The sequence below is a fragment of the Amblyraja radiata genome, chromosome 2 (assembly GCF_010909765.2).
Source record: "Amblyraja radiata isolate CabotCenter1 chromosome 2, sAmbRad1.1.pri, whole genome shotgun sequence".
In the NCBI taxonomy this organism is placed as follows: domain Eukaryota; kingdom Metazoa; phylum Chordata; class Chondrichthyes; order Rajiformes; family Rajidae; genus Amblyraja; species Amblyraja radiata.
The window spans coordinates 71,330,046-71,358,040 of record NC_045957.1 but is presented as its reverse complement, the minus strand read 5'-3'; the positions used below and the strand labels follow the sequence as shown (position 1 = coordinate 71,358,040).

General features: G+C 43.0%; 1 protein-coding gene across 1 annotated transcript in view; it reads right to left on the bottom strand.

Annotated features, from left to right (window-relative positions):
• The window catches only part of cpne4 (copine 4), a 355,119-nt gene that overhangs the window by 123,939 nt on the left and 203,185 nt on the right, over positions 1–27,995 (bottom strand). Inside the window, exon 3 of the mRNA XM_033048680.1 lies at positions 2,516–2,701. Within this exon, the coding sequence (XP_032904571.1) occupies positions 2,516–2,701 (186 nt within the window). The remainder of the gene's footprint in view (positions 1–2,515; positions 2,702–27,995) is intronic.

Below are 27,995 nucleotides of genomic sequence, written 5' to 3'. Positions count from 1 at the left end.
AGCAACTAAGTTACAGAGAAAGGTTGAACAAGTTAGGGCTTTATTCTTTGGAGCGCAGAAGGTTAAGGGGGGACTTGATAGAGGTTTTTAAAATGATGAGAGGGATAGACAGAGTTGAAGTGGAAAAGCTTTTCCCACTGAGAGTAGGGAAGATTCAAACAAGGGGACATGACTTGAGAATTAAGGGACTGAAGTTTAGGGGTAACATGAGGGGGAACTTCTTTACTCAGAGAGTGGTAGCTGTGTGGAATGAGCTTCCAGTGAAGGTGGTGGAGGCAGGTTCATTTTTATCATTTAAAAATAAATTGGATAGTTATATGGATGGGAAAGGAATGGAGGGTTATGGTCTGAGCGCAGGTATATGGGACTAGGGGAGATTATGTGTTCGGCACGGACTAGAGGGGTCGAGATGGCCTGTTTCCGTGCTGTAATTGTTATATGGTTATATGGTTATATGGTAATATGAGTAGAGAAAGGCATGGGGGGAGGCATGGATGAGGTCAGAAGCAGGAGATGGAGGGAGGTGGGGGGAAGAGTTAAAGACAGTGAGAGACAAAGGACGATAAACTGACAAACTAAGCCAGTGAAAGGAATGGAGCAAGTGAGACAAGACAATAGGAGCCATCAGGCCCTAAATACTGATCTATGCTGGCATCAGCACTTCCTCTGTACCATTTCTCTACAGTTCACTATTCCTCAATGTATTGAATATTTAACAACCTCCTGGGTTTAGGTTTAAGTCCAATTTAATAATCCAGCTTCCTCTACCTGCCTGGCAGAGAATTCCAGTGATTCACCTCCCTCTGTGAGAAAATATTTCTATGCGAGTCAGTTTGAAATGACTGGCCCCTTATCTTTTAGTTATGCCCTTTATCTTGTGTGAAAACTTAACATCTACCATGTTAACATATTAACATCTACCATGCCTCCTTAGAATGTTATATATTTGTATAAAGTTATCCCTCATTCTTTTCAAACTTGAAGGAATAAAGACCCCAAAACAGTCAACTCATTCCAGGAATTACAACTGATTAAGAAAATACGAGAGAATACCACAGAAGATGATTTGGCTGCTTGAGATCGTTGATCGTTGTCCCTAGACAGAAGGCCACTGAAAGTGTGATCAATTAAGTGCATAATTCTGATGTGAGCACCATTCTTTGAAAATAAGCAAACATAGGGTAGGTAGTAGGGTTATTAAACATGTATCGGCCTGATATCAGGAGGGGAGCCACATAATAGGTGAGTGCAATCCCACAATTATTGCCTGTCAGGTAAATCAAATAATTATTTAATGTTTGAACTTGCTTTTGTCCCATTCACCGAGGTCAAAACGCTTGTTTGTCTCGTCAGTGATAGGTAAGCTTTTGGAGAGCATTCTCCAATGTACGATTTACTCATATTTGAAAGAGAAAGGGTTAATTAGAGAGATACGGCATGGTTTTGCACACAACAGGTTGTGGCTTACTAATTTGATCGAGTTTTTTGAAGTGATCAAGGTAATTGATCAGGATAGGGCGGTCGATGATGTCTACACCTATTTTAATAAGATGCAGTATTTGATAAAGAGGGATATGGGTAATGTGCACGGATAAGATTTGGTCTTGACATAATGTGTGGCACAGACCTTGTTTTTTTGTGCTGTATGTTCTAAAAAGTAGATCAGAAAAATTAGAAAACTTTCATATTCTTTCCCCACTTTTTATTTGCAGGGGATGCGGGTGTTATTTTCAAGACTGAAATGTGTTGCATATCTTGGAAATTAAATCATTCAGAACAAACAATGATTGTGTCATGTAATCCAATTTCTAGGTAACTAAGGGGTCTAGTTTACAGGAGGGGACCAAGAACTTCCTTGCTGTTATCTTCAGACTTCTATGAGCAGCCTTGTGAGTTGTTTTCATATAAAGGGGCATACGTCAATTGTTTTTATGAGTAAATCTACTCAGATGGGTGAAGATGCTCAGCATGATGTATAAACATTGAATGTTATGCCCCTTTAATCCTCTGACTCCATCTCTGTCACTGTGAACAAACATGACCAAGATCTCGGAAAGAAAGAAAATTCGAAGGAAGGAAAGGAAAGAGACAATAAATTTGCCCAAAAGGTCCAAGATTAAATATCTTCCCTGAAAAACAGCAGATCCAACAGTGCATAAATAGATCAGTAACTATGTTTACATGACAATGGTGATGACACTTGAAAATAGTTTAATTGACGATAAAGTGGTTTGGAAAGTTATGAAAGGAAGAAGATATAAAGCAAATGTTTATCCAGGTTCCAATTATATGCTCAAGGCAATTGGAGGAGTTTGAATCCACAACCTGATTCACAAGTGAGAGCTGTCCCACCGATGCACTGGCATAAGTCAGACATTCTGGTGTTAGTTTAGTTTAGTTTAGAGATACAGCATGGAAACAGGCCCTTTGACCCACTGAGTCCACTCCGACCAGCAAACCCCGCACACTAGCACTATCCTACAGCGGCAGCAACTCTACTGTTTGAAATGTTTACCTGTCCAAGAGTGCATTCCATTCCTCCAAGGAACTCGGCATCCTTCACCCCGTTGTGCAAGTGATTGCTTCCAATATCGTGGACCTCAAACCTCAGCCTCTGGACCTCCTCAAAGTAAAAATCCACAGTGTAAACTTTGGAAAAGACAGGGTTGATGCAGGTGCGGATAACCTCAGTCCGGTCAACCTGTGGAAGGAACACATCAGAGATATGGATCAACTTGTGGAAAGTCTACACGAACTGCAATAAAACATGCTAAGATTACAATCCCAAATTGGCACGTGGGTAAATTGGGCCAAAGGGCCTGTTTCCACAATGTAAGATTCTATGACTCTATAATCCCTCAAAGACAGTGAATTGGAATTCATTAGATGGGAAATCAAGAGCTTGTTTGTACCCTGTATAACAGATGGCTGTTGCTAAGCGTTCCAAAAGCTCAAACCCACCCACTCCTATGTTTAACAGAGGTGAGATAAAGGAAGCCAAGCAATCCATAAGCTGGAAACAAAGCAATTTAATTGGAAAGAAGAGTTATGAGGATGTTGCCAGGACTCGAGGCCCTGAACTATAGGGAGAGGTTATTCCTTGGAGCACAAGAGGATGAAGGGTGATTTATAGATGTGTATAAAATCATAATTAAAAGGATGAAAGCACAGTCTTTTTCCCAGGGTAGGAAAACCAAGAACCAGAGAACATAGGTATATGGAATAAGCTGCCAGATAAGGTAGTTAATGCAGGTACAACACTTAAAATGCACGTAATACATGGATAGGAAAGATTTGGAGAGATATAGGCCAAATGTTTTGCATACCTGTTAAGGGCCTGTCCCACGAGCATGTGACCTGCATGCGGCAAGCACGATCAAACCGGAAGCAGGGGCCGCGCGGAGGTCGGGTGATCCCCGTACAGGGCCGGTCCCACCAGCATGCGCCTGCATGCACCTGCATGCGGCGAGCACGACCAAACCGGAAGCGGGGGCCGCGCGGAGGTCGAGTGAGTGACGTGAAGTTCGAGCGAAGTCCGCGGGAAGTTCGCGTGTGATGTACGGCGTCGAGACGCTGCGCACACCCGTCGAGGCAGTGCGTACGGCATCGAGGCGTCTGCGGGCCGGCAGGCCGTTGCCGCGCGGAACTTTTGAACACGGTCAGTTTTAAGGAGCCCCGCGCAATGTCGGGACCAGCTCCGCACAACTCCATATGCCTCCGGCGATCGAAGTGGGACCAGCCCCGCGAGGCCGTAAGGCTGAAGCGGCCACATTAGGTCGCGATTGCTGCATGGAGTCGCATGCTCGTGGGACAGGCCCTTTATGCTGCTGCTGCTGCAAGTAACAATTTCAGCGTTACATTTTGGGACATTTGACAATCTCTTGGAACTAGATTAGATGGGGCATCTTGGACAGCATGGACTGAAGGGCCTGTGTCTGTGCTGTGTGGCCCTATGACTAGGCCTAGGTCATGAATGGTTGTGTCAATGAGGGTCAGAGTCTCTGTTTTAATCTGTTCTGTACATTTAGTCCGGGCTTCAGAGAATTTTGCAGATGAAAGGAGGCTTTGTGGAAGAGGTAACTGCCTTGCAGCATGTCTCCTGGTCTGGGAAGTTTAGGAATATTTTTGCCGACTGCGCTTTGAGGTGTTCAAGAGAGCTAGATAGGGTTCTTAAAGATAGCAGAGTCAGGGGATATGGAGTGAAGGCAGGAACGGGGATGATCAGCCATGATCACATTGAATGGCGGTGCTGGCTTGAAGGGCCGAATGGCCTACTCCTGCACCTATTGTCTATTATGTTTGGAGAAAGACGCAGGGCTCTGATAACTGGAAGCGCCAATGTCAGTATGAGACACCATAAATAGTGGAGCAGAAATATGTAATATGTAATACAAATATGTATACTATAATATTACAGTAGAGTCAAAAAGACAATGTTTGTTCTGTTATCCAGAAAACTGCATTCCAATTGAGTTAAAGTGCATTAAGCAAAGAAAACGGTTAAAATATAATCTGTTTTGGGCGTTAACGCCAACTTGAATATAGTTACTGAGACCATACTGAAGTGCACCAGACAGTATTATTCCTGCCTCTGAGTTAGAGGTTCTTAGAAATCACTTTGCAGAGACCTCAATGCAAAATCCAGTCTGACAGTTTATAGCGCAGAAGGAGGGACAAACTAATTCCAGACTGATCTGTTTTCGGATGACTTCCAAGAAAAAAAATGGACCTCATCTGATTTCGCACCAGTCACAAAAATGTGAATACTATCTAAGAAATTAGGTGCTCAATAATCTCCAACAAATTAAAAAATTGTAATGGCCAAATAATGTGTTTAGAAATGTGATGTGATTCTTCAACACAGTGCCATGGGCTCACAATCACATATTTATACAGCATAGAAACAGGCCCTTGGGTCCTGCAATTTCAATCTGACCATCAAGCAGCCCGCTAGTCATATAATAATCCAACTAACTAACACTTGATCCATCGCCTTTTATGCTTTAGTGATTCTAGTATTCAACTAGCTACTTCATAAATGTTTTGAGAATTTCTGCCTCTACCATCCCCTCAGGCACTGCATTCCAGATTCTGGGTAAAATAAATCTTCCTCAGACTTTTTCTGAACCGTTTGTTTCTTATATTACACCCATGCTCTGCAGCTTTACTCATTTTTGCTGTGGAGAAAGTTTCTTACGATGTACCTTATCTATGCGCGTCATAATTCTGTCAGCTCCACACTCCCCTCCTTTACTCCAAGGAAAACAAACCCAGCCTTCCCTTTCTATCCTCCTTACTGAAAATCTCCATCCCTGATACCATATTTGTGAATCTCCTCTGCACATTTTTCCAGTAGAATTATCTCCTTCCTATAATATAGTGACTAAAACCCCACCAATACTCCATCTGCGGCCCAACCAATATTTTATAAAGTTGTATGATAACCTGCCTGCTATTATAGTCTGCATTTTGGATAATGAAAGATAGCATCTTGTATGCCTGCTTCTGCATCTTATCTACCTGCACTGCCATCTTCAGGGATCAATGGTCAAACATACCAATGCCTCTCTGTTCCTCAATAATCCATAGGGCCCTGCTATTCAACATTTATGTTCTTATTAGCCCGATTAGTCTCCTCGCATGCTTCAGGGTTAAATTCCATCTACCATTGCTCAGCCCATATTATCAAGTGTTCATTAATATTCTGTAGCCTAAGGCTACCCTCTTCACTATCAACATCACCACCTATTTGTGACACATATTATTTACATTCATATTCAAATAATTAATATATAAAATATACTATAAGGGTCCACAGCACCACTGACCACAGGCTATCTGTCACAAAAACATTACTCCGCTCTCTTCCTCTGCAAACTATTACCATGTCAATTTTGGATCCAATTTACCAACTTGTCTTGGATCCCATGGACTAATGTTTTGAACCAATCCCCCATGTGGGACCTTAACAAAGACTTACTGAAGTCCGTGTAGATGATATGAACTACAATGTCTTCATTAATACACTTAGGTCAGGCAGAATCTCTCACCAACAAAACCATGTTGACTATCCCTAATCAACCTCTGCCTTTCCAATTATGAATTAATCCTATCCCACTGGATTTGTTCTACTAACTTTGAAAACTGGCCTGCATTTACCCGACATGCTGCTGCCCTTCAATGCCCAGTCTTGATAGAGAAGATGCAGTCTTGTTTTCACCTCATTTAAAGGAAGTCGCTGAGAAAGCACCAGTCTGAAAATCAGTCTCGAGAGTTATATACTTCAATCCATGGAATGGGACCTCTGACACACAGACATGATAGTACTGCCCACTGACTCACAGCTTTGACATAAGTTTCAACTGAAGTCAAAGCAATTTAACAACCAAGGAAAGAATTGGTGAACCTTCATTTGGTGTTGACATCTGAGCTGCCCGAGAGAAACTTCAATTATCTCAGCAGTAATTAGAAACATAGAAACATAGAAATTAGGTGCAGGAGTAGGCCATTCGGCCCTTCGAGCCTGCACCATCATTCAATATGATCATGGCTGATCATCCAACTCAGTATCCCGTACCTGCCTTCTCTCCATACCCTCTGATCCCTTTAGCCACAAGGGCCACATCTAACTCCCTCTTAAATATAGCCAATGAACTGGCCTCAACTACCCTCTGTGGCAGATTCTTATCTCCACACATATCTAATCCTAGCTCTCTACCCTGGAAAGTCCTGAATGTTGCACAATTTCAGCTCATAAAAAGGACCATTCGATGAAGACTCCATCAAGAATAGGTGTCAGGTCAATCTCATAACTTCACTGCCTGTATATTGAGCTTAACTGCTCTTTACATCTTGATCTGCATGTTCACCCCTGTTAACAGCAACTGTTACACCTTTTTTGAAGGATTAAAAATCTTTGTTTTCCTTTTTGTCTGGATAATTTTCCCCTTCGAACTTGCATTTCACATTTTAACATGAAATTTAGGGTGGCACAGTGGTGCGACAGGAGGAGACGCTGGCTCACATTGCCAGGGAGTCGGTTTCAATCCTGACCTCGGGTGCTGTCTGTGGGAAGTTCTCCTTGTGATGGCAAGGGTTTTCTCCTGGTGTTCCGGTTTCATCCCACATTCCAAAGACATTGGCCTCTATAAATAGCCAGCCAGAAAGTGGGATAAGATAGAACTAGTATGAACGGGTGATTGATAGTTGGCGTAGACTCAGTGGGCAAAGGTGCCTATCTCCAGGTTATATCTCTAAACTAAACTAAACATTAAAAGCTTATACTTGCACATGGTAAAATCTATCTTCAGATGATGGCTTCATAGATTATTAATTCATTCATTATTCTTTGCAGACTATCCATCACATTTACTGGACACCCACACTGACTTGTTGGGGTCAAGAGCTTAATTCAAAAACAGTTTAAGCTATTAAGAAAAATTAAGGAATACAGCTTTTCATCCAAAAGCTTAATTTACTAACAGCAGTTGTATTTATATTCATGAATGTACTCAATCAGATGCTATTGTATTTAACAAGGACAATTGTGCTTCACTTAACTTCTAAACAAGCATATTTTATCAGACTGACCTGACTTGGAAATATATCACCTGCCCTCAACATTGCTGGCTCTAGGGTCCTGTTCCTGCCCATCTACCAGCACAGAGGGAGTACCTGATCCACAGAGGGCAATTCACAATTATCTTCTCAAGAAGTAGACATGGTGCCTCCTTGTATGCGGCATGGTGGCGCAGCAGTAGAGTTGCCGCCTTGCAGCGGCAGAGACCCAGGTTCGATCCTGACTACTGGTGCTGTCTGTACAGAGTCTGTCCGTTCTCCCCGTGACCACGTGGCTTTTCTCCGGGTGCTCCGGTTTCCACCCACACACCAAAGACATACAGGTTTTTAGGTTAATTAACTTTGGTAAAAATTGTAAATTGTCCCTAGTGTGTAGAATAGTGCTAGTGTAAGTGGATCGCTGGTTGGCGCAGACTCAGTGGGGCTAAGGGCCTGTTTCCGCGCTAAGCTATCTCCAAACTAAACTAAGTAGCTGGAAATGGACAATAAAAGTTGGCCTTGTCATTAATTCCATGAATTAATGAAAATAAATGGTTATTTGCATGATGATCCTCAAACATTTCATAATTAGTAATGTTTGAAGGTACATTAAATATTATCTGTAAGGATAGATACCAACAATGTACAATTACAAATGTCTGTTTTTATAACTTAGGTACATTCATTTTGCACCTTAAATGTGGTAAAACATAGAAACATAGAAAATAGGTGCAGGAGTAGGCCATTCGGCCCTTCGAGCCTGCACCGCCATTCGATATGATCATGGCTGATCATCCAACTCAGTATCCCATCCCTGCCTTCTCTCCATACCCCCTGATCCCTTTAGCCACAAGGGCCACATCTAACTCCCTCTTAAATATAGCCAATGAACTGGCCTCAACTACCTTCTGTGTCAGAGAGTTCCAGAGATTCACCACTCTCTGTGTGAAAAATGTTTTTCTCATCTTGGTCCTAAAATACTTCCCTCTTATCCTTAAACTGTGACCCCTAGTTCTGGACTTCCCCAACATCGGGAATAATCTTCCTGCATCTAGCCTGTCCAACCCCTTAAGAATTTTGTAAGTTTCTATAAGATCCCCCCTCAATCTTCTGAATTCCAGCGTGTACAAGCCGAGTCTATCCAGTCTTTCTTCATATGAAAGTCCTGACATCCCAGGAATCTGTCTGGTGAACCTTCTCTGTACTCCCTCTATGGCAAGAAAACATCCTGGGTTACTTCTCAGGAGCATTGCTAACAAAACAGAGTGGGAAACAAAGTAGCTCTGTGAGCACAAGGATGATGATCAAACAAGATCTGGTGCATTAGGACATAGAATGGGCTGAAGCCAACCAAAATTAATGTTAACCCACGGAAGGTAGCCGTTATGTTGGATATTAGCATCAGTGATTTCCAAAGGAGCATCCAATGAATCAGTGGACTTGAAAAAATAAGTCCTCATGAATACTTCAGATCGTGAGTTACTGCAGTCATATTACAAGAATAATGATTTGTAAAAGTCTTCCCAAAAGCAAAAAAGAAAATGAAACTATCTAAATCGTTGCTGTGGCTTCTGCTGCTGCTTCCCTGACAGCAGGACTCATGAGGCTATCTACTAATAGTGAGGCTAGCACTGCTGGCGTTCATTAGCAGAGCTCATCACTGAAATACTCAGAGGGGTTTGCTATCTCTTTGAATAGCTTCTGTCTTAATGCAGAATGTGGCAAGAAGCGTCACTATAAATACTCGGTGGAGCTGGAAAACACAAGGGTATGTAGTTGCTTAAATATGTCTATGTACTGGCTTAATAAAAACAGGCACAGCAAACAGTTGACTAACTGGAGAGTCATGCTGCATTGCCAGCTTGAGATTTAGAGTCCTGTAGAGTAGAGCTTGCAGCCAGTGATTGCCCAATTATACTGCAGACTGTGAGTGGCAGGCTGGACACTAAATTGAAGCTATGCTGTGGCATTTACATGTACAGGCATGCAAGAATTAAATATCCTGAAAATCTGGAATTCAATTTCTATAAATGTATTTTTTACTCATCACCCTCAAGCTAATAAAATGTCCACTAGATTTAATAGGTTCCACAAGCCTTTATTGGATTCAGATTGATATTCAAATCCGGCACCAACCCTAAATAGCATGAAACTCCAAACTTCCACAGAAATGCTGGTGCAATATTTCGTCATTAAATAAGAGATTGTTTTAGATAAGCTAATATTTCATGCCAAACCCAACTGTTTGCATTCTTGATAACTTTTATCCCAGTTTCCACTCCCATTCTCTTTCCATCACTAAAACTGTCCCATTCAATCTCTGCAATAAAATACAAAAAAAAGTGATATGTGCTCAGCCATGTGCTCTGTAATTCAATAATAGTGTGAACGATTCTACAGCTCATCTTCTTACTTGATTAACATATCCCCTGTTCCCTTATATCTGGAATAAACTCAATAAGCGACTGTCCAAATCTCTCTGAGTTAATGAAAAACATGCACTACCAAGAATATTCAAGGATAGCTTCCTCACTGTTGTTACACACTTGAATGGACCCTACACAAGCTATGGATATAGTCCCCATCATCCAAATGTGGTATAGTGGTGCAGCTAGTAGAGCTGCTGCCTCACACTGCCAGAGACTTGGGTTCGATCCCGACCTTGGAAGCTGTCTAAGCGGATTTTGCATGTTCTTCCTGTGACTGCATGTGTTTCTTCTGGGTGCTCTGGTTTCTTCCCACATCCCATGGACATGCAGGTTTGTAGGTTATCTGTACATTTCCCCTATTATGTAGGGAGTGGTTACAAAAGTGGGATAATGTAGAATTTGTGTGAATGGGTGATAGACAATTAGCATGGTCTCGATGGACTGAAGGGCCTGTTTATATGCTGTATTTCTAAACTAACTAAACAATCTTGTGTGACTGTAGACTGCAAGGATAAGCTATCTGGATAGAATGCAATACTAAATTCTGCACTTTATTTTGGTATACATAATAATAATAAACCAATGACAGAGTTTAGAACCCTGTGTGAAGGCATTTCATATATCGGTACTAAATGGACAACCATTACCATAACTCCAGTTCAAGATTCTTCAACAAGACGCTGCCGCTCCTTGGAATCTATCACGCTTTTGACCTGCTGCTTGTCATCTACGTTATCGATTAGGATAGGAACGCAGGTGTCATGAATAGTAAGACTTTAATTTAGTGGTGCAGTGGACAGTGAACAAGGTGTTCTAAGATTACAACGGGATCTGAAGCAACTGGAAAAGTGGACAAAGGAATGGCAGATGGACAGCCAAATGTAAAGTGATGCATTTTGGAAAGTTAAACCAGGGCAGGACAAACACGGTTAATGGAAGGGTCCTGGGAGTGCTGCAGAACACAATAGGGCACAAGTACATAGCTCCCTAAACATGGTCACACATATAGATAGGATGGTGAAAAGGGTGTATGGCAGGCTTACCTTCATCAGTAAGGGCATCGAGCAAAGAGTTGGGGAGTCATGGTACAGCTATATAAGACATAGGTGAGACTGAACCTGGAGTATTGTCCCAAACTACAGGGCATAGGTTAAAGGTGAGAGGGAAAGATTTTAAGGAAATCCCAGGAGTAAATTTTTCCACACAGATGGTGGTGGGTACTTGGAATGAGCTGCCAGAGGAAGTGGTAGAGGTGGGTACAATTACACGTTTAAAGTACATTTGGGCAGCTACATGGATAGGAATGGTTTAGAGGCATTAGAGCCAAATGCAGGCAAATGGGATTAGTTTAGAAATACATTTTGCTCAGCATGGATAAGTTAGGCTGAAGAGCATGTTACTGTGCTGTACAACTCAATGAGTAAAGACCGACATTTTAGTAATTAAGATGCAAACTTCAGGTGTAGGAATGGTAGGTAACTTTGACTTCTAGTGCATGGTACTTGGCATGAAAGTTTCATCAATTTATTTCCTTTATTTGTGACAAAGGCATGCTGTAAATGTCCCAAGAATGATCATACAATATGGTGTTTAACTAATTAACTTTGCACTGTCCTGAGCTATAATCTACAAATGGAGACCCTCAGATGATCTTTGATTAGACTTTACTGGATTTTCTCTTGCACGAAAGGTTATTCACGTTATTCCCTTTATTATGTATCTGTACACTGTGGGTGGCTCGATTGTAATCATGTATTGTCTTTCCTCTGACAGGTTAGTACGCGACAAAAGCTTTTCACTGCATCTCGGCACATATGACAATAAACTAAACTAAACTGAAAAACAAAAATTAAAATAGGTCTTGTAGTTAGTGAGTTCAGGGAAAAGGACAGTGATGTCGAACTTATCAACATTACAAAGGAGGAGGTCTTGTGGCACATTAAGGGGGTTAAATCCCTAGGGCCTGACCAGGTGTATCTGGAGAATATTATGGGTAACAAGGGAAGATATGGTTGGAACCCGTGCAGAGATTTTACTTCGGAGTCACGTGAGTGACTACGTGAAGAACCCGTCCAGCACGCATGCGCGACATGAGCGTTCACGCAGTGCAACAGCGACGAACGGGAGTACGGGCGCTCCCGCTACAAGCTTGAAAGAACGGACCGTCAGGTAAGTACTTACCCACAGGTTCGAATTGACAAACTTTGCTCTTCTTTGTGCACCAGATGAAAGCTGGAAAGAGCAAAGCAGCACAGAGAAAAACCGCCCCCGTTCGACTCCAGGGAAGGAGCGTTCCGTCAGTGGGGGGGGGGGGGGGCGAGAGGCGGCACCTGGACCGCACACGCTGCGGTCCACAGTCACGGGTACCGAGCCGAGCTCATTCCGCTAGCGCTGCCTGACCAATAGCAGCGGACTGAAGGCAAATCAAGATACAGACCGGCCGGTAATCCCTGCATACTCCGACAAGGAGACTCGCCGCGACAACGACAGAGGCAGCCGCCTGAGCAAAGTTGGCGACCAGTCGCAGCGGGCTGGTGACAGACACACGGAAGACGGACAGGCCGGCTCATTCAGAGAGCCGGCACTTCAAATTACCGCCCGAGAGCGAGAAAGTGTCCGTTTCCAAGCCTTAGAGAAAGGTCATGGAGTAAAAACTCCAGCGAGACTTGCCTCGGGAGCTGGGGCAAGCTCGCCAAGGGAGCACAAACACTCCCGCTCCAGTGCACTAACAGCACTGGCCATCGCATCTCCCTCATCAGAGGGGATCGTTGGCGACCAGGGCTGGGCTGGTCAAGAAGAGGGGTCACTGGCTGAACAACATCGGGAGTATGCTTGTGGTACAGGACCAGGAAGAGCTGCTGGGTGTGAGATACCGCTACGTGGCTACACCACGAGCGGGACGGCCGTTACAGCCTAATCTGGCGGCCAGCTTACTACCTGTCTTTTAAAAACCCCTCCAAGACAGGTAGTCATGAGGCGTTGGACTTTATCACGCCTCCCCAAAATTGCATTTGCTCAAAGTGCCTACCATTATTGGGGGTACATTGAGCAGGGCATTTAAAACCACACAAAACCAGACAGCAGTACCTCCATGCATCCACCAGTAGGCGTCTACTTCATGGTACTGGTGAAAGCTCGGGGCCCGCATGCCATCCCCGCAAGCCTTTCAGGACAGGGCCCAGAGCGGGCCCCATGGAAAATGCGCCACCCCCCAACAACACCACCCCGACGGACAAGGAACCAGAAACCGAAGAAATGAACACACCACTAAACAACAGTGCAGGTATGTGAGTATGGTTCCTACCATCACATAATAGGTGTGGGGATTGTGCTAATGGGGGGGGGGGGGGGGGGGGGACCACACCTGGTTTTGGAAGCATGTAGAACTATCACACATGGTAGTTATATACCAAAAGTATTCAAAGATAAAAATTGAATTTAAGAAAAACTTGCCACCAGTTCAGCATGCACCCCAAAGGGGTTTTACCCTCTCATTAAAAAGGAAACATGAGGGACAAGCTGAACTGGAGAAGACATACAAAGGGGTCATAGAGAAGTCTAAATATGAACCTTTGGAACTGTATTAATTTACCAAAAAAACAAAAAAGATGGTGAATGTCGCACCATCATTGACTTAACCACTTTGAATACTCTCACCAAGTATACACACTTTAATGGAAAACATTTGTAACTGCAAAACATGGATTCCTAAAAATACTTTATGGTAGGCATCGACTTAAAAGATGCATACTATTCAGTACCCATTCATAAAGATCATCGGAGATACCTAAAATTTACCTGGATGGGGTAACTATGGCAGTATAAATTATTGACTAATGGGCTAAATATGAGCCAATATGAGACCATCAGCAGCAGTAACAACTCGCTAGCTGAGGAGCTCAACCACTTTTTCGCCCGTTTTGAGCTGAATGAGGCGGAGCCTGCGCCTGCAGCCACACCCAGCACTGACGACCTGGCACTCACTGTGAGTACGGAGGACGTCAGAAGAGCACTCCGCAGGGTCAAACCCAGGAAGGCTGCTGGCCCAGATGGCATCCCTGTCAACGTGCACTGTCCCTAAATGCTTCAAGACTGCTACCATCGTGCCTGTACCCAAAAAAACATCCATTACCAGCTTGAATGACTATAGACCTGTTGCTCTCACTTCAACGGTGATGAAGTGTTTTGAACGGCTGGTCCTGGCCCACATTAAGTCCTCACTCCCATCCACCCTGGATCAGCATCAGTTTGCATATAGAGCTAATAGGTCAACGGAGGATGCCATCAACATAGCTCTACATTCTGCACTGACACATCTGGAGCGCCCTGGCTCATATGTGAGGATGTTATTTGTAGATTTTAGTTCTGCATTTAATACCATCATTCCCAGCAGAATGGTGGACAAACTGTCTGATCTGGGTGTTAATGCAAACACATGCGGTGGATTAAGGACTTTTTAACACACCGCCCACAGACTGTCAGGATGGGATCCAATTACTCCCAAGTCCTGACGCTCAGCACAGGAGCGCCACAAGGTTGTGTGCTGAGTCCCATCTTGTATACAATATACACTTATGACTGTACACCAACACACAGTACAAACAGGATCATCAAGTTTGCGGACGACACGACTGTGGTGGGACTGATAAACAACAACGACGAGTCTGCCTACAGGGATGAAGTCCAAAAACTGACTGTCTGGTGTACCAAAAACAACCTGGTACTCAACCCATCAAAGACAAAAGAACTGGTCGTTGACTTCAGGAAGAAGAGGAGAGAGGAACCTGCTCCTTTATACATCAAAGGAGACATGGTGGAGAGAGTCACTGGCTTTAAGTTCCTGGGAATAAACATCTCCCAGGACCTCAAATGGCAAATGAACACCATCACTCTCGTGAAGAAGTCACAGCAGCGGCTGTATTTCCTGAGGTCTCTGCGGAGAGCAAACGTCTCACAGCCGCTGCTGTTGTCCTTCTACCGATGCGCCGTGGAAAGTATCTCTCCTATGGAATCCTGGTGTGGTTTACTAGCTGCACTGTGGCTGAGAGGAGGACGCTGCAGAGAGTTATAAAAACTGCACAGAGCATTACAAACGCTCAACTGCCCTCCTTGGATGATATATATAGGGCCCGACGCTTGCGCCGGGCCACAAACATCAAGCAGGACACATCCCACCCTGCCAACCACCTTTTCACTCTGTTACCCTCTGGGAGGCGATTCAGGTCTCTAGACTAAAAAATAGTTTCTACCCATGTGCGATAAAAGAGCTTAATTCCAACAGAGAACACTGGGGAAGCAAAATGTAATTCCAAGAAATGCAACATTCTTTTAAAATTCTTTTTAAATACTTATTGATTATTTTACTAATAAGTGTACATATGTGTCAATGGTTGTCGTGTTTGTATTTTTTAACCGGAGGAGATGCAATGGAATTTCGTTGCACAGTATTGTGCAATGACAATAAACGTATTCATTCAAAACTGTTTTCCCAGATGTTCAAACCTGCCCTGACACTATTAAGGAAACATATTGTCATGGCATATCTCGATATTTAACAACAGACAAAACCATGGAATTAGCTAAATCAGCAGCATTAGCTACTAAAAAACTTATTTAGCCTGGGCTTTGTCATACAATCCAGATAAATCTCCGTTGACACCATCTACAATTATGGACTATCTGGTATTCATTTAACTCAGTCCACATGTCTATAACGTTGTCAAAAGGAGAATCAGCATAATTGGCATAAACCTGTAACAAATTAATGGTTAACAATCAACCAACCATTCGACAAAGTGGCAAGAGTAATTGGGAAATTAGTAGCAGCATTACCAGCTACTTAACTTGGACCTTTCCATTAGAGCTACGGTGCTAGCGTTTAAACAAAATAACCCATATCCAGAACAGGTGGTAAATGGACTAATCTAGAGTCATCACCACTACAGACACTGGACATAAAACCTAGTTGGAAATGTTGGGTGCGTTCTATGGGTTAAAGCATATTGCTCAATAGTGCACCATTTTGCATGTTCGTTTATAATTTGACAATATCATAGTGGTGGCCTATACTAAACCACATGGGTGGAATAAAATCGATTTCATGTGACAATTTGATTAACACAATTTGGTAATGGTATGTCGTCAAACATATTTGGCTATCAGCAACTTACCTACCAGGTGAGCTAAATACAGTGGCAGACATGTTTCGGACTTTTTGGTAGTACCCGACTGGCCGACATGGTTCCCAGTGATCCTTGAGGTAATTGAAACCCATGACCATTCCCCATGGACCAGATCTACTGATCCACCCTGTATCAGGAGTAAGTCATCCATGCCATGACAGAATAAGCCTACTGGGTTGCAAATTCCAAAAAGACCTTTTGATGGACCTGGGATTGTCAAATAGGACCATGGACACGATAACAGCATCTCACCGACTCCACGAAGAAACAATATCTCTCCAGTATAAGAAAATGGGAAACATACTGCTCGAGAACAGAGACAACCTACTAATCAACCACTATACCTATGTACCGGAGTTCCTGGCCAGCCTTCGCCACGATGAAGGTCTGAACTATAGCACTATCAAATGTGCTAGAAGTGCACTGTCAGCCTATCTAAGACAGGCACCAAGGGAAACAGGCCATAGGTCTCGTCCACTGGTGGCCAAATTAATGAGACGAGTGGGGTGCCACAGGGATCTGTGTTGGGTCCACTGTTGTTTGTCATGTACATCAATGATCTGGACGATGGTGTGGTAAATTGGATTAGTAAGTATGCAGATGATACTAAGATAGGTGGGGTTGCGGGTAATGAAGTAGAGTTTCAAAGTCTACAGAGAGATTTATGCCAGTTGGAAGAGTGGGCTGAAAGATGGCAGATGGAGTTTAATGCTGATAAGTGTGAGGTGCTACATCTTGGCAGGACAAATCAAAATAGGACGTACATGGTAAATGGTAGGGAATTGAAGAAGAATAGAATAGAATAGTTTCTTTATTGTCATTGTAACATGAACCATGTACAACGAAATTGTAAAATGTCAGCCAGTCAGTGCACCATTCAAACATTTCTAAAAGCTAACGATACATACAAGGTAAAATATTTAAAAAGATAAACAACTAAAATAAATATCATAAAAATAGCACGCATAAACACCCAGCCCTACATCCTTCTGTCGATTTCACAGTCTCTTAGTATGTATCGCCCCTGCGTTCCTTGGCGGCTACATTTAGTGCCTTTATAGCAGTGGGGTAAAAACTGTTTTTAAGTCTGTTTGTCCTTGTCCTTGTAGATCTGTACCGTCTGCCTGACGGTAACAGTTCAAACAGGGAGTGTCCGGGGTGGGAAATGTCCTTTATAATACTCTGGGATTTTTTGATGCATGCAGAATGTAGGTGAACAGAGGGATCTGGGAATAACTGTGCACAGTTCCATGAAAGTGGAATCTCATGTAGATAGGGTGGTAAAGAAAGCTTTTGGTGTGCTGGCCTTTATAAATCAGAGCATTGAGTATAGAAGTTGGGATGTAATGTTAAAATTGTACAAGGCATTGGTGAGGCCAATTCTGGAGTATGGTGTACAATTTTGGTCGCCTAATTATAGGAAGGATGTCAACAAAATAGAGAGAGTACAGAGGAGATTTACTAGAATGTTGCCTGGGTTTCAGCAACTAAGTTACAGAGAAAGGTTGAACAAGTTAGGGGTTTATTCTTTGGAGCGCAGAAGGTTAAGGGGGGACTTGATAGAGGTTTTTAAAATGATGAGAGGGATAGACAGAGTTGACGTGGAAAAGCTTTTCCCACTGAGAGTAGGGAAGATTCAAACAAGGGGACATGACTTGAGAATTAAGGGACTGAAGTTTAGGGGTAACATGAGGGGGAACTTCTTTATTCAGAGAGTGGTAGCTGTGTGGAATGAGCTTCCAATGAAGGTGGTGGAGGCAGGTTCGTTTTTATCATTTAAAAATAAATTGGATAGTTATATGGATGGGAAAGGAATGGAGGGTTATGGTCTGAGCGCAGGTATATGGGACTAGGGGAGATTATGTGTTCGGCACGGACTAGAGGGGTCGAGATGGCCTGTTTCCGTGCTGTAATTGTTATATTGTTATTATTATATGGTTACCTTCTATTCAAAATCCCAAGACCTAGATATACCAAGATCTGGGATGTCAGCGTTGTCCTGACATACCTAAGGGATGGCCACCAGCCAGATTTCTTACTCTGAAAACAGATACCCTGTATACGGCCATGCTGATGGCTTAGTCTCAGCATAAGGGTCCAGTCTTTTTACCTATTCAGATTGGACAATATGGTCATAACATCAGACCAAATAACATTCACCATTCAGGAGCTGGTAAAACAGAGCAGACCAGGAACTTCAGGACTCATTATGGAAATTCCGGGTGTACCCACCTGACCACCGTTATATGTCATGACTCACCTTCTACAATGTATCAACACAACCTAAAATTCCCGAGGGAGACAAAATGGGTCAGCCACAAAAAAGCCACTGGGTCAGGGTACCGAGTCAAACCTTCTCTAAATGGCTCAAACAGGTATTAGGAGCTGCTGGAGTGGATACCGATATTTACACATCTCACTCGTCCAGAGCAGCATCCACGTCAGCGGCTAACAGTATGGATGTGCCACTGGACCTAACCTGGTAACAATCGGGGTGGTCCATGGGAAGAACTTTCAAACATTCTACAACAAGCCATTAAAACCTGTTTCATTTGCAGAGAGAATTTTAGACGCTGCAAAAAATATATAATTTAGCCCGGGGGAGCATTAATTTCTTTGTTATTATTTTCAAATAATACCATTGTTGTTTTACAAACAGATTCAGGTTTGATTACGATAACATACTTCCTCCCTTGGATGACTTCGGCAGCGAGTGAAGTATGGACTGTTACACGGTTTGAAATCACAGAGCTTTAAAATCTTCACGTAGTCACTCACGTGACTCCGAAGTAAAATAGTAAGATTAAACGAGAACTTACCAGTTTGAAGTTTGATCTGCATTTTATGAGGAGTTACGATGAGGGATTACGTGCCCTCCGCTCCCACCCTCAATTATAGAGATCAACTGGTATCTTAGTTCTCCTTTTCTTTACTATGTTTATTTCAATTATTGTTTCCTGTGATTCCACACCGCTGCTTTGAAGTATGTCGCGCATGCGTGCTGGACGGGTTCTTCACGTAATTCCTCATCGTAACTCCTCATAAAATACAGATCAAACTTCAAACTGGTAAGTTCTCGTTTCATCTTACTATTTTTGTGCCTTCCTGAATGTTGGGTAAGAGACAGAAAGACTGGAAGGCAGCTAATGTTGAACACCCCGCTTGATAAACAGATCTATCGATCACGCTTCAAAAGTATTTCATTAGTTGTAAAGTACTTCTAAGTTTAAGGATAAGGGGGAAATCTTTTAGGACCGAGATGAGGAAAACATTTTTCACACAGAGAGTGGTGAATCTCTGGAATTCTCTGCCACAGAAGGTAGTTGAGGCCAGTTAATTGGCTATAATTAAGAGGGAGTTAGATGTGGCCCTTGTGGCTAAAGGGATCAGGGGGTATGGAGAGAAGGCAGGTACAGGATACTGAGTTGGATTATCAGCCATGATCATATTGAATGGTGGTGCAGGCTCGAATGGCCGAATGGCCTACTCCTGCACCTATTTTCTATGTTTCTATGTTTCTATTACTTGGGGACATACAAAGGTTATGAGGTCACATCTATGTTACCACACAAAGGTGCTGCTAATAACCAGCAGAGTATACTGTAGCATAAAGAGAGAAACAGGCAATATTTCAGACCAATGAGTGAAAATAATAGAGATCATTGCATAAAATGCAGTCTTCCCTCCTTTATAAAGAATATGTGCAGCTTGGGTGATCAGGAAGCAGGTTCCAAATAATATCATTTTAATTCCCTGTGCAGTACCACTGTGACTGTACTGCTTTCACTGAACACAGGCTGCTCAGCTATTCAGTCTAGTTAAACACTCCTTCCATCTCCCTCGAAAGGAACAGACAGTTGTGTATTTTGAGAGTTTAATGGAATAAAGTGTGAAAAGACAATGCTGTGTTAGGGATTGACAGAGATGAGGATGACGGTTTGTTTTTAAATTTGAAAGATGGCCACTCAAAACGTTTCACAAAGGTAATCACTAGATGGCCAACCGAAACGTTACAGAGAATCACCACTAGATGGCCAACTAAAGTCCAGGAGGTCCGTAACAGTGACCTTGGCTTCCTCCATTGTTTAAATGAAGCCCATTTAAAGGAATACACATCATTTGACCAAACATATTACAATTCTCAAGAATGAGCTCAACAATTTCTGGTAGCCAGATTTACATCTACTCTGGACTCAATCTTTTGCTTTTCCCTTCTCCCATCTCCACCCACTTTTTTTCTTTATATCCAGTTCACTTTTACCATTTAATCTCCTACCTTCCTCACTTTCTGGACCTTCTCCCTTGTTCTTTCCCGCTCTTCCCACTTGCTTTAAATCTGTATCGTCTTCAACTTTTTTCCAATTCCAAATTGTATAACAGTATTTTCAGTCACTCCCTCCCTCCCGCCATAACTCCTCTCCCCTCCAAACCCCCCTCCTATCCCTCTATCCCCCATCTCCCCACTCTTCACCTCTCCTTATCCCTCCCACAATCCCTCCTCACCTCACTGCCATCCTCTCCCTCTATTCCCTACTCCCTACCACCCCCACTCCCCCCTCCTCTCCCTCTATTCCCCCTCCTCCCCCACACTCCTTCCTCACCTCCCTCAGATCTTGATGTTGCCGCTCCTCTCCATTCTTGTGTGCCCCGGAGGAGCATCAGCCGTCGGCGCCCTTAGAGCCGGGCCTCGGATCCTTGGCTCGGCCCAGAAGCACCAGCAGCTACGACCGCGCCGGCGTGTGGGGGTGAGGGGGTGGGGGGAAAGCTTGGAGAAAAGACGGGGGAAGCGCCATGGAGGAGAGGCGGGTGTCACGGGGGAGGGAGGCAGGAGCCAGCGAGGGGGACCAGAGGGGAAGGGGCTGGAGCTGCGGGGCGTTGCGATGGCAGTGCGTTTGGGACTCACAGCGGGTGCTGAGCACTCTCCTCTGCCGAGATCAGCCTCTCCACTTTCCATTTGGCAACATCTCTGAAAATGATGTCCGGTTAGAGACTTCCGCCGGCCACCTACAGCGTCCCTCAGCTCCAGTAAAGACGCGATGGCACAGGAAGGGGCGGACCATCCCGGGGAGTGACAGGAGAAGAGATCAATCTGTGCGGCGCTGACTGGCAGGAGAGGAGATCGATCTGCGCACGCGCAGTTTTTACAGTTTTTAAACCTCGCTAACTTTTACAATATACTACCGATCAGAACGAAACTTGTTGCACTCGCAGCACAGGAGAACCTGCAGCACAGGTGAGCTGATGAAAAATCGTAGCACTATCGTGTACCGTTTTTGCACAAATATTAGAACTGTGCAAACCGGAAGAGCACAAGATCAGAGTTTTAATTATCTATAGATAACTGCAATCATCGGCACAGAATAATACATTGGGCAATGGTTTAAGATTGAATACAATTTTTTAATTGTAATCTGATTCTTCATACTTTGCATAGTGTGCCATGCATTATCATCTACACTTGATATGCCTACCCAATGTATGTTAAGAGCAGCCAGAGACAATCAGGCTATAAATAAGTCATGTATTCTACTTGCACAACTACAGCAAGTCATTGGAAACAATATTAAGGCAATAACTCAGGTAATGCACTAACTCATTCCCAGGTTTCTAATGGTCAGAAGCATTCCCTTTCAGTATTTTTATGATGTTATCAGATCAATAAATCATGGCCTTTTAACTCTATCCTATATGCACTAACACCAGACTCTCCTCTGCAAATCGAGGCACAGTGTTCAATTTAGCTTTTATGTCATTTTGATCGGTAGGTCTGTGTGGAGACACCATTTTAGTTACATTTTGGTTCAGATGCAAGGATATGGTATTTAAATGTAATAATAATAATAATGTCCAAAGCATTCTAAAAATAGCATTAGCTTGGCTACCAATAGTCAGATATGCATCGCTTTCTGTATTGGAGCGGGGACAAAGTACAGACAGAAAGTCAAGTACTGTAAGTAGGCTAGGACTCAATTACGCATGAGATACACTGATTCCACAGGACTAAGCAGCACAAGCATTAGACAGATTGAAATAATGCCCGAGATGGTAGATGAAGCAGAGCATGAACATTAAGTGGTTGCTGTCATGTCCAACACTGTACATTTCTATGCTCCCATTCTGCGTATTCAAGATGAATGAATATAGTCTAAAATCAAAACATCTTCAATCGACTCATCTCTCTCAGTATTCCACTTCTTTTTGAGCTAGTTAGGAACAACAAGGGCTATTTTCCCCTTGAGCCTGCCCCACCATCAATGAGATTATGGCTGATTTTTTCCCCCGGGAGCTCTTAATATCTTTTATTAATAGCAACAGTAATAGCAATAATTGTAGTAATAGTGTTGGTAGATAATATTAATATTTAAATGTTTGTGGTAATACTACTTCATCTTCGTGCTTCGCTTGTCAGGGTCAACAATGACTTGTTTCTGCTTTGACTTTGTGGTTCCTTTGATGACTCACGGGTTGGAGGTTTGAGAGGTGCTCTGCTCCTCTGGCAGTTTACGTGGGCCTCGTGATACATGGGCTCAAGCTTCTCTATATTATTACCAATGCTCTTTCCCCAATTATAGTGGCCATGAGCCAGGGATTCCCAAAAGCCAGTTGGGAATTTACATTTTTTTCCAAAGGAGTACTGAGCACGTTCTTGCATTGTCCACTCAATATTCTCTTCCATTCACGGAGCTCAGGATAGAGAGTCTGTTTCAGGGAGATGGTGTTGTGAATGTGAACGATGTGGCCATCCCAACAAAATTGAATGAATGCAATTAAGGCCTCATTGCAGCTATGCCAGCTTGGGAGAAAGCACTGATGACGGTTCACGGATGTTTGTCCTTCCAGAGGATTTGGAGCATTTTATAGAGATAAAGTTGGTTGAGGTGTTTGAAGTTCCTTGAGGTGCTTGTTGGTGGTTAGTCATCTAGTTAGTCAGGAGGGAAGAGACTGCAGCCCTAAGATTTTTGCCTCCACCACAGTGAGGAGGTGCTTGGAGGACTCACTGTGGTGGATGTTAATTTGTGTTTATTGTTGTTTATTATTGTATTATTGTATGTATGACTGCAGGCACGAAATCTCGTTCAGACCGTAAGGTCTGAATGACAATAAAGGTAATTCTATTCCTTTTCTCCAGAGATGCTGCCTGGCCCGCTGAGGAACTCCAGCAGTTTGTGTCTATCTTCGGTGTAAACCAGCATCTGCAGTTCCTTCTTACTCAAACCTTGTGTTTTTCCCCATGGTTGACAATATAGAAACATAGAAACATAGAAATTAGGTGCAGGAGTAGGCCATTCGGCCCTTCGAGCCTGCACCGCCATTCAATATGATCATGGCTGATCATCCAACTCAGTATCCCGTACCTGCCTTCTCTCCATACCCTCTGATCCCCTTAGCCACAAGGGCCACATCTAACTCCCTCTTAAATATAGCCAATGAACTGGCCTCGACTACCCCAGAATATGAACCTTTGTTGTTGGAGAGCAGTGTTATGTAGCATGAATACATGATTGAAAGATGTTGTGCAACTCCACCATAGCTTGAAAACCAGTATCCAATCACACACAAACACAAGCATCATTTGCAAACTGCAGACTACTGAGCCTCATGTGACCTCGGTTCTGGAATACAATCAGCGTTGGTTAAATGTTTCCATCAATTCTGAAGATTGGCTTCACTCCCACAGGAAGCTTGTGGGAGGCAATATACAATATTGTGTTGAGAAAGATTGAGGAACAGTGTCAGATAATTGTGCATCCTTGATTAACCTGGTCATCAATGAGACTGATTCTGTCGTAGACTATTTACTGGCATCACGATTTATGGGAGATTTATGTGAACAACTGATTTTGAAGTGGGTGTTTCACGGTCTTCCCTTCTGATAAATTGTCCCTAGTGTGTAGGATGGAACTAGTGCATGAGTGGGCATTGGTCAGGGCAGGCTCGGTAGGAGGAAGGGCTTATTCCCATGCTGCATCACTAAACTAAACTAAATTGTAACACACAAAACTCTGTCCAACAAACATATACCTAATTGCAATCTTGTCAATGTCTTTCTGAAGTCTACTGTTGCAATCTTTATTTTTTGTGATAGTGCTGAACTTCATAATTAGCTTCCGTCCAGTCTGCAAAGCATCCATGTGTTACAAGTCTCTGGCTTAGAGGTTTGGTCCATGTTGAACAACACCAGTAAAAATTCCATTATGCAAGTTGATACAAGGGTGATTTGTGACAGATAACTTAATTTCTGCAATGTTTAACACAGAGTAATGTAATTTCTCGTTCGATTTTCCTTTGGGCTGGTGCCTGACAAATTGGATCATATTATTCCATGGACTGTTCAATGGGCACTCTCAGAACAACCATTCACTGCAGAGATGACAGGAGTCATCCTGGAACAGGCTCCAGCCCAGCACATGAAAGCAGAACAAAACAGAACATCTTTTGCTTTACATTTACCAGCCCTGTGGTCTCATTACTGCGCCCAACCACAATTTGCCAGCTTCCCTTCCACACATCTCCTTATGCCGGCTTCTTCAAGCCCTTCCTTCATATTCAGCACACCCCACCGTACTTCAGTTGCCCCACCATCATCTCCAGACCTGACAAACCCCCAAATCCAATCTCCACACCTTTAACCATTACAACACATCACTACCAGCTCCTGAAACTTGCTCACTGCACCAGACCAACCAAAAAAATTGTTTTTGTTTCTCCTTTATTTCAACAGAAAACAACAGACAAACATTGGCCTAAATATGCCACTGCATTTTGCAGCAGTAATTGGTAGATCTTGCAGTGACCTTTTAGTCCCCATTTTATGGAGAACTTTTAGGGCCTCAGTTTTTCATCCCATTGTCAATACTATATTAATAGCGTTATTGTCCTTTTTCCAAGGGCTTCAATTTTGCTGACATTATTTTATGTACCACTTTATCAAAGACTTTCTTAAAGCCTAAATACACAGCATCAACAATATGGTCCCCATCTATCTTCTTTGCTACCTCATAAAAAAAACTTAATTCAGCTGGTCAAATGCAATTTGCCTTAATAAATCTAAAATGCTTCTCCTTTACTAGTTCATGTTTATCCAAAATCTTTGCAAACAAGAATTAGAAAAAAAGTACAAAAAGGAACAGTGTAACATTACGATATAACTTTATTTATCCCAGGAGGGAAATTGATCTGCATGAAAAACAAACTACATGAAACATAAAATTAAAGTGATGAGTGGCCAGGATTGGGGATGTGCAAAGATTGGAAGGGAGTGGGGGGTTGGGGGGGGGGGGGGGGGGGGGTCAGTCTACCCCATGACAGAAGGGGGAGGTTTTGTACAGTTTGATAGCCACAGGGAAGAATGATCTTCTATGGCGTTCTGTCCTGCATCTTGGTGGAGCCTGTCTTTTGATGAAGGTTGATCAGTGTGTCATGGAGGGGGTGAGCTGTATTGTCCAGGATGCTCCGCAGTTTGAGGAGCATCCTCCCCTCCAAGACCACCTCTCATGAATCCAACTCCGCTCCCAGGACGGAGCCAGCCTTCCTGATGAGTTTGTTAATCCTGTTGGTGTCGGCCTGCTGTCCCAGCACACGGCAGTGAAGAACATGGCACTGGATACCACTGATTGGTAGAACGTCTGCAGCATCTTAACAAGTTGCAAACACAAACTATGGCATTTGGAAGTATTTTTCTCCTAATAACCAATATTATTTGCTTGAGTGACAAAACATGAGAATTTTAGCCGTGTCATCAGCTGTCCTGCCAATTCTCCTGAGGTCCTCACAACCTTTCCTTTCTCCAAAAGCTCTGCTGACCTTGCAAGCTGCCAGTAAAGCAAGCAAACAGATAATGTGATCCGACTTAAACTTAAGACCTAATACACTCGTTCCTGGAGACAGCAGTATAAATATTCATTCGCAGCATGACTCGAGTTCAACTTTCAAAAAGACTTTGGGAAGTTTCACAACATATCAACTAGGTGTCTTACCATAACCTTGGTAGATACCATGCAAGTAACCCCAGAAAAGCAACATCAGTATTCACTGTTGGATGGAGGTAGGCATTTGAGGTTCTTCTGATTCCCTGCAAAAGAGATGGCAGGTGGTTTTGGGGGACCAGGAATCTGCTCTCATTTGCGCTACCCAAATGGAACTCAAGACCGTTGAAAATTAACAAGACAGTTAAGGCTGAAAACAATCCAGCTGGAATGGTCCACAATGATTTACGATACCTGTACTAAGGTTGCTGGCTGATGTTACTCAAGGCTGGTCAAAGCTGAGCAAGTAATAGAAAGTAGACACAAAAAGCTGGAATAACTCAGCGGGACAGGCAGCATTTCTGGAGAGAAGGAATGGGTGACATACACGGGAGGGTTGATTGTCACTATCTCCACCCACCTGCCAAAGACTAGAGTTGAAATGCAGACAAAACGGTGCCAGATAAGAAAGGTTGGGAAGTGAAATGTAAAGCCAGAGGGAGAAAGGAAATGGGGGAGGGGGATGAGGGGAAAAGTGAAACGGGGGGAAATAAAAATAAAACATAAATTGAGCCAAGTAAAGGAGAAATGAGAATAAATGAGACCTGCTGTCTTGGCTTAACATAAAAGATCCCGTGGCTCTATTTAAAGGAAATGTGAAATGTGTAGGAGTTTCCCAGGTATCCTGGCCAATATTTATTCCTTAACCATCACAGAGACAGATTGTCTGCTGATTATCACATTGCTGCTCATGGATATGATGTGTACAAATCTACTACCATGTTCTAACACTATAATAGTGACCACACGGTTAGTGGGCTGTACTCTCATAAAGGCACACCACATAGAAACAGGCTTTTCAGCCCCCTGAGTCCATGTAGACCATTGAGCTTCATCGATCTACACTAATCAAATTCTATTCTCTCTGTGTTCTCTTCACGAAAAGTCGAGGGACAAACTACAGTCATCAATTTATCTATCAATCCATATGTCTTTGGGGTCAGGGAGGAAACTAGAGCGACTGTAGAAAAGTCATGCGATCACAGATAGAATCTGCAAATTTCACACCGACAACACTAAAGGTCGGCATTGATTCCATTGGTGCTTGACGAAGCAGCTCTAATACTTGCGCCACTGTTTGCATCTTCTAGGCATTAATATTAAGTATTAATTTTACAAAATTAAAGATTGTGATAATATGGATATATGACAAAATATTGATATTTTTTAAACCATTCACAGTATGTAGGCATTGTTACTAATATCAGATTTATTGGCCATTCCCTATTGCCTTGTGCAGCCTGCTGGGTGAGTTCACATACGTGATCACTATAAAACTGCCCAAGTCATTTCATTAGAATGGAAACAGGTATTCAATTCCTATCGATTAATTTGCTTTGTTGTAACATCGGGCAATCAGCTACTTCTATTATTCTTTCCACTTCCCCTTACCCACCAATTTAAATATCCCCCACACACCCCCTACCCTGACAACTTTCTCTCAGAACAGCCCTTGATGAAAACATTTGTCCTCCTTCATGTGCTAACTGCCTGATGTACAAATGAACGTGCAGCAACTTCACTTATAACATTCAGTTGTTTTGAAATCAACAGAGCTAAACTTCAGAGGCAGAGTTCAACGCATTTAGATCATTATATTGCACATTTGCTGCATAGAGGATATGTCTGGCATGGCTGTCAATCATAGTGAACCAGATCAAGTAAGGCATTAATTTTATTAAAACCTTAACAGATGGTAAATGCAGATTTTAGAACTAAACTTAATAAAGTATATTCTGCAGGCCAATCCCATGTCACTGTGTCCCTGCAAAGTATTCTTAGCTATTTTTTCCACTGAGCTT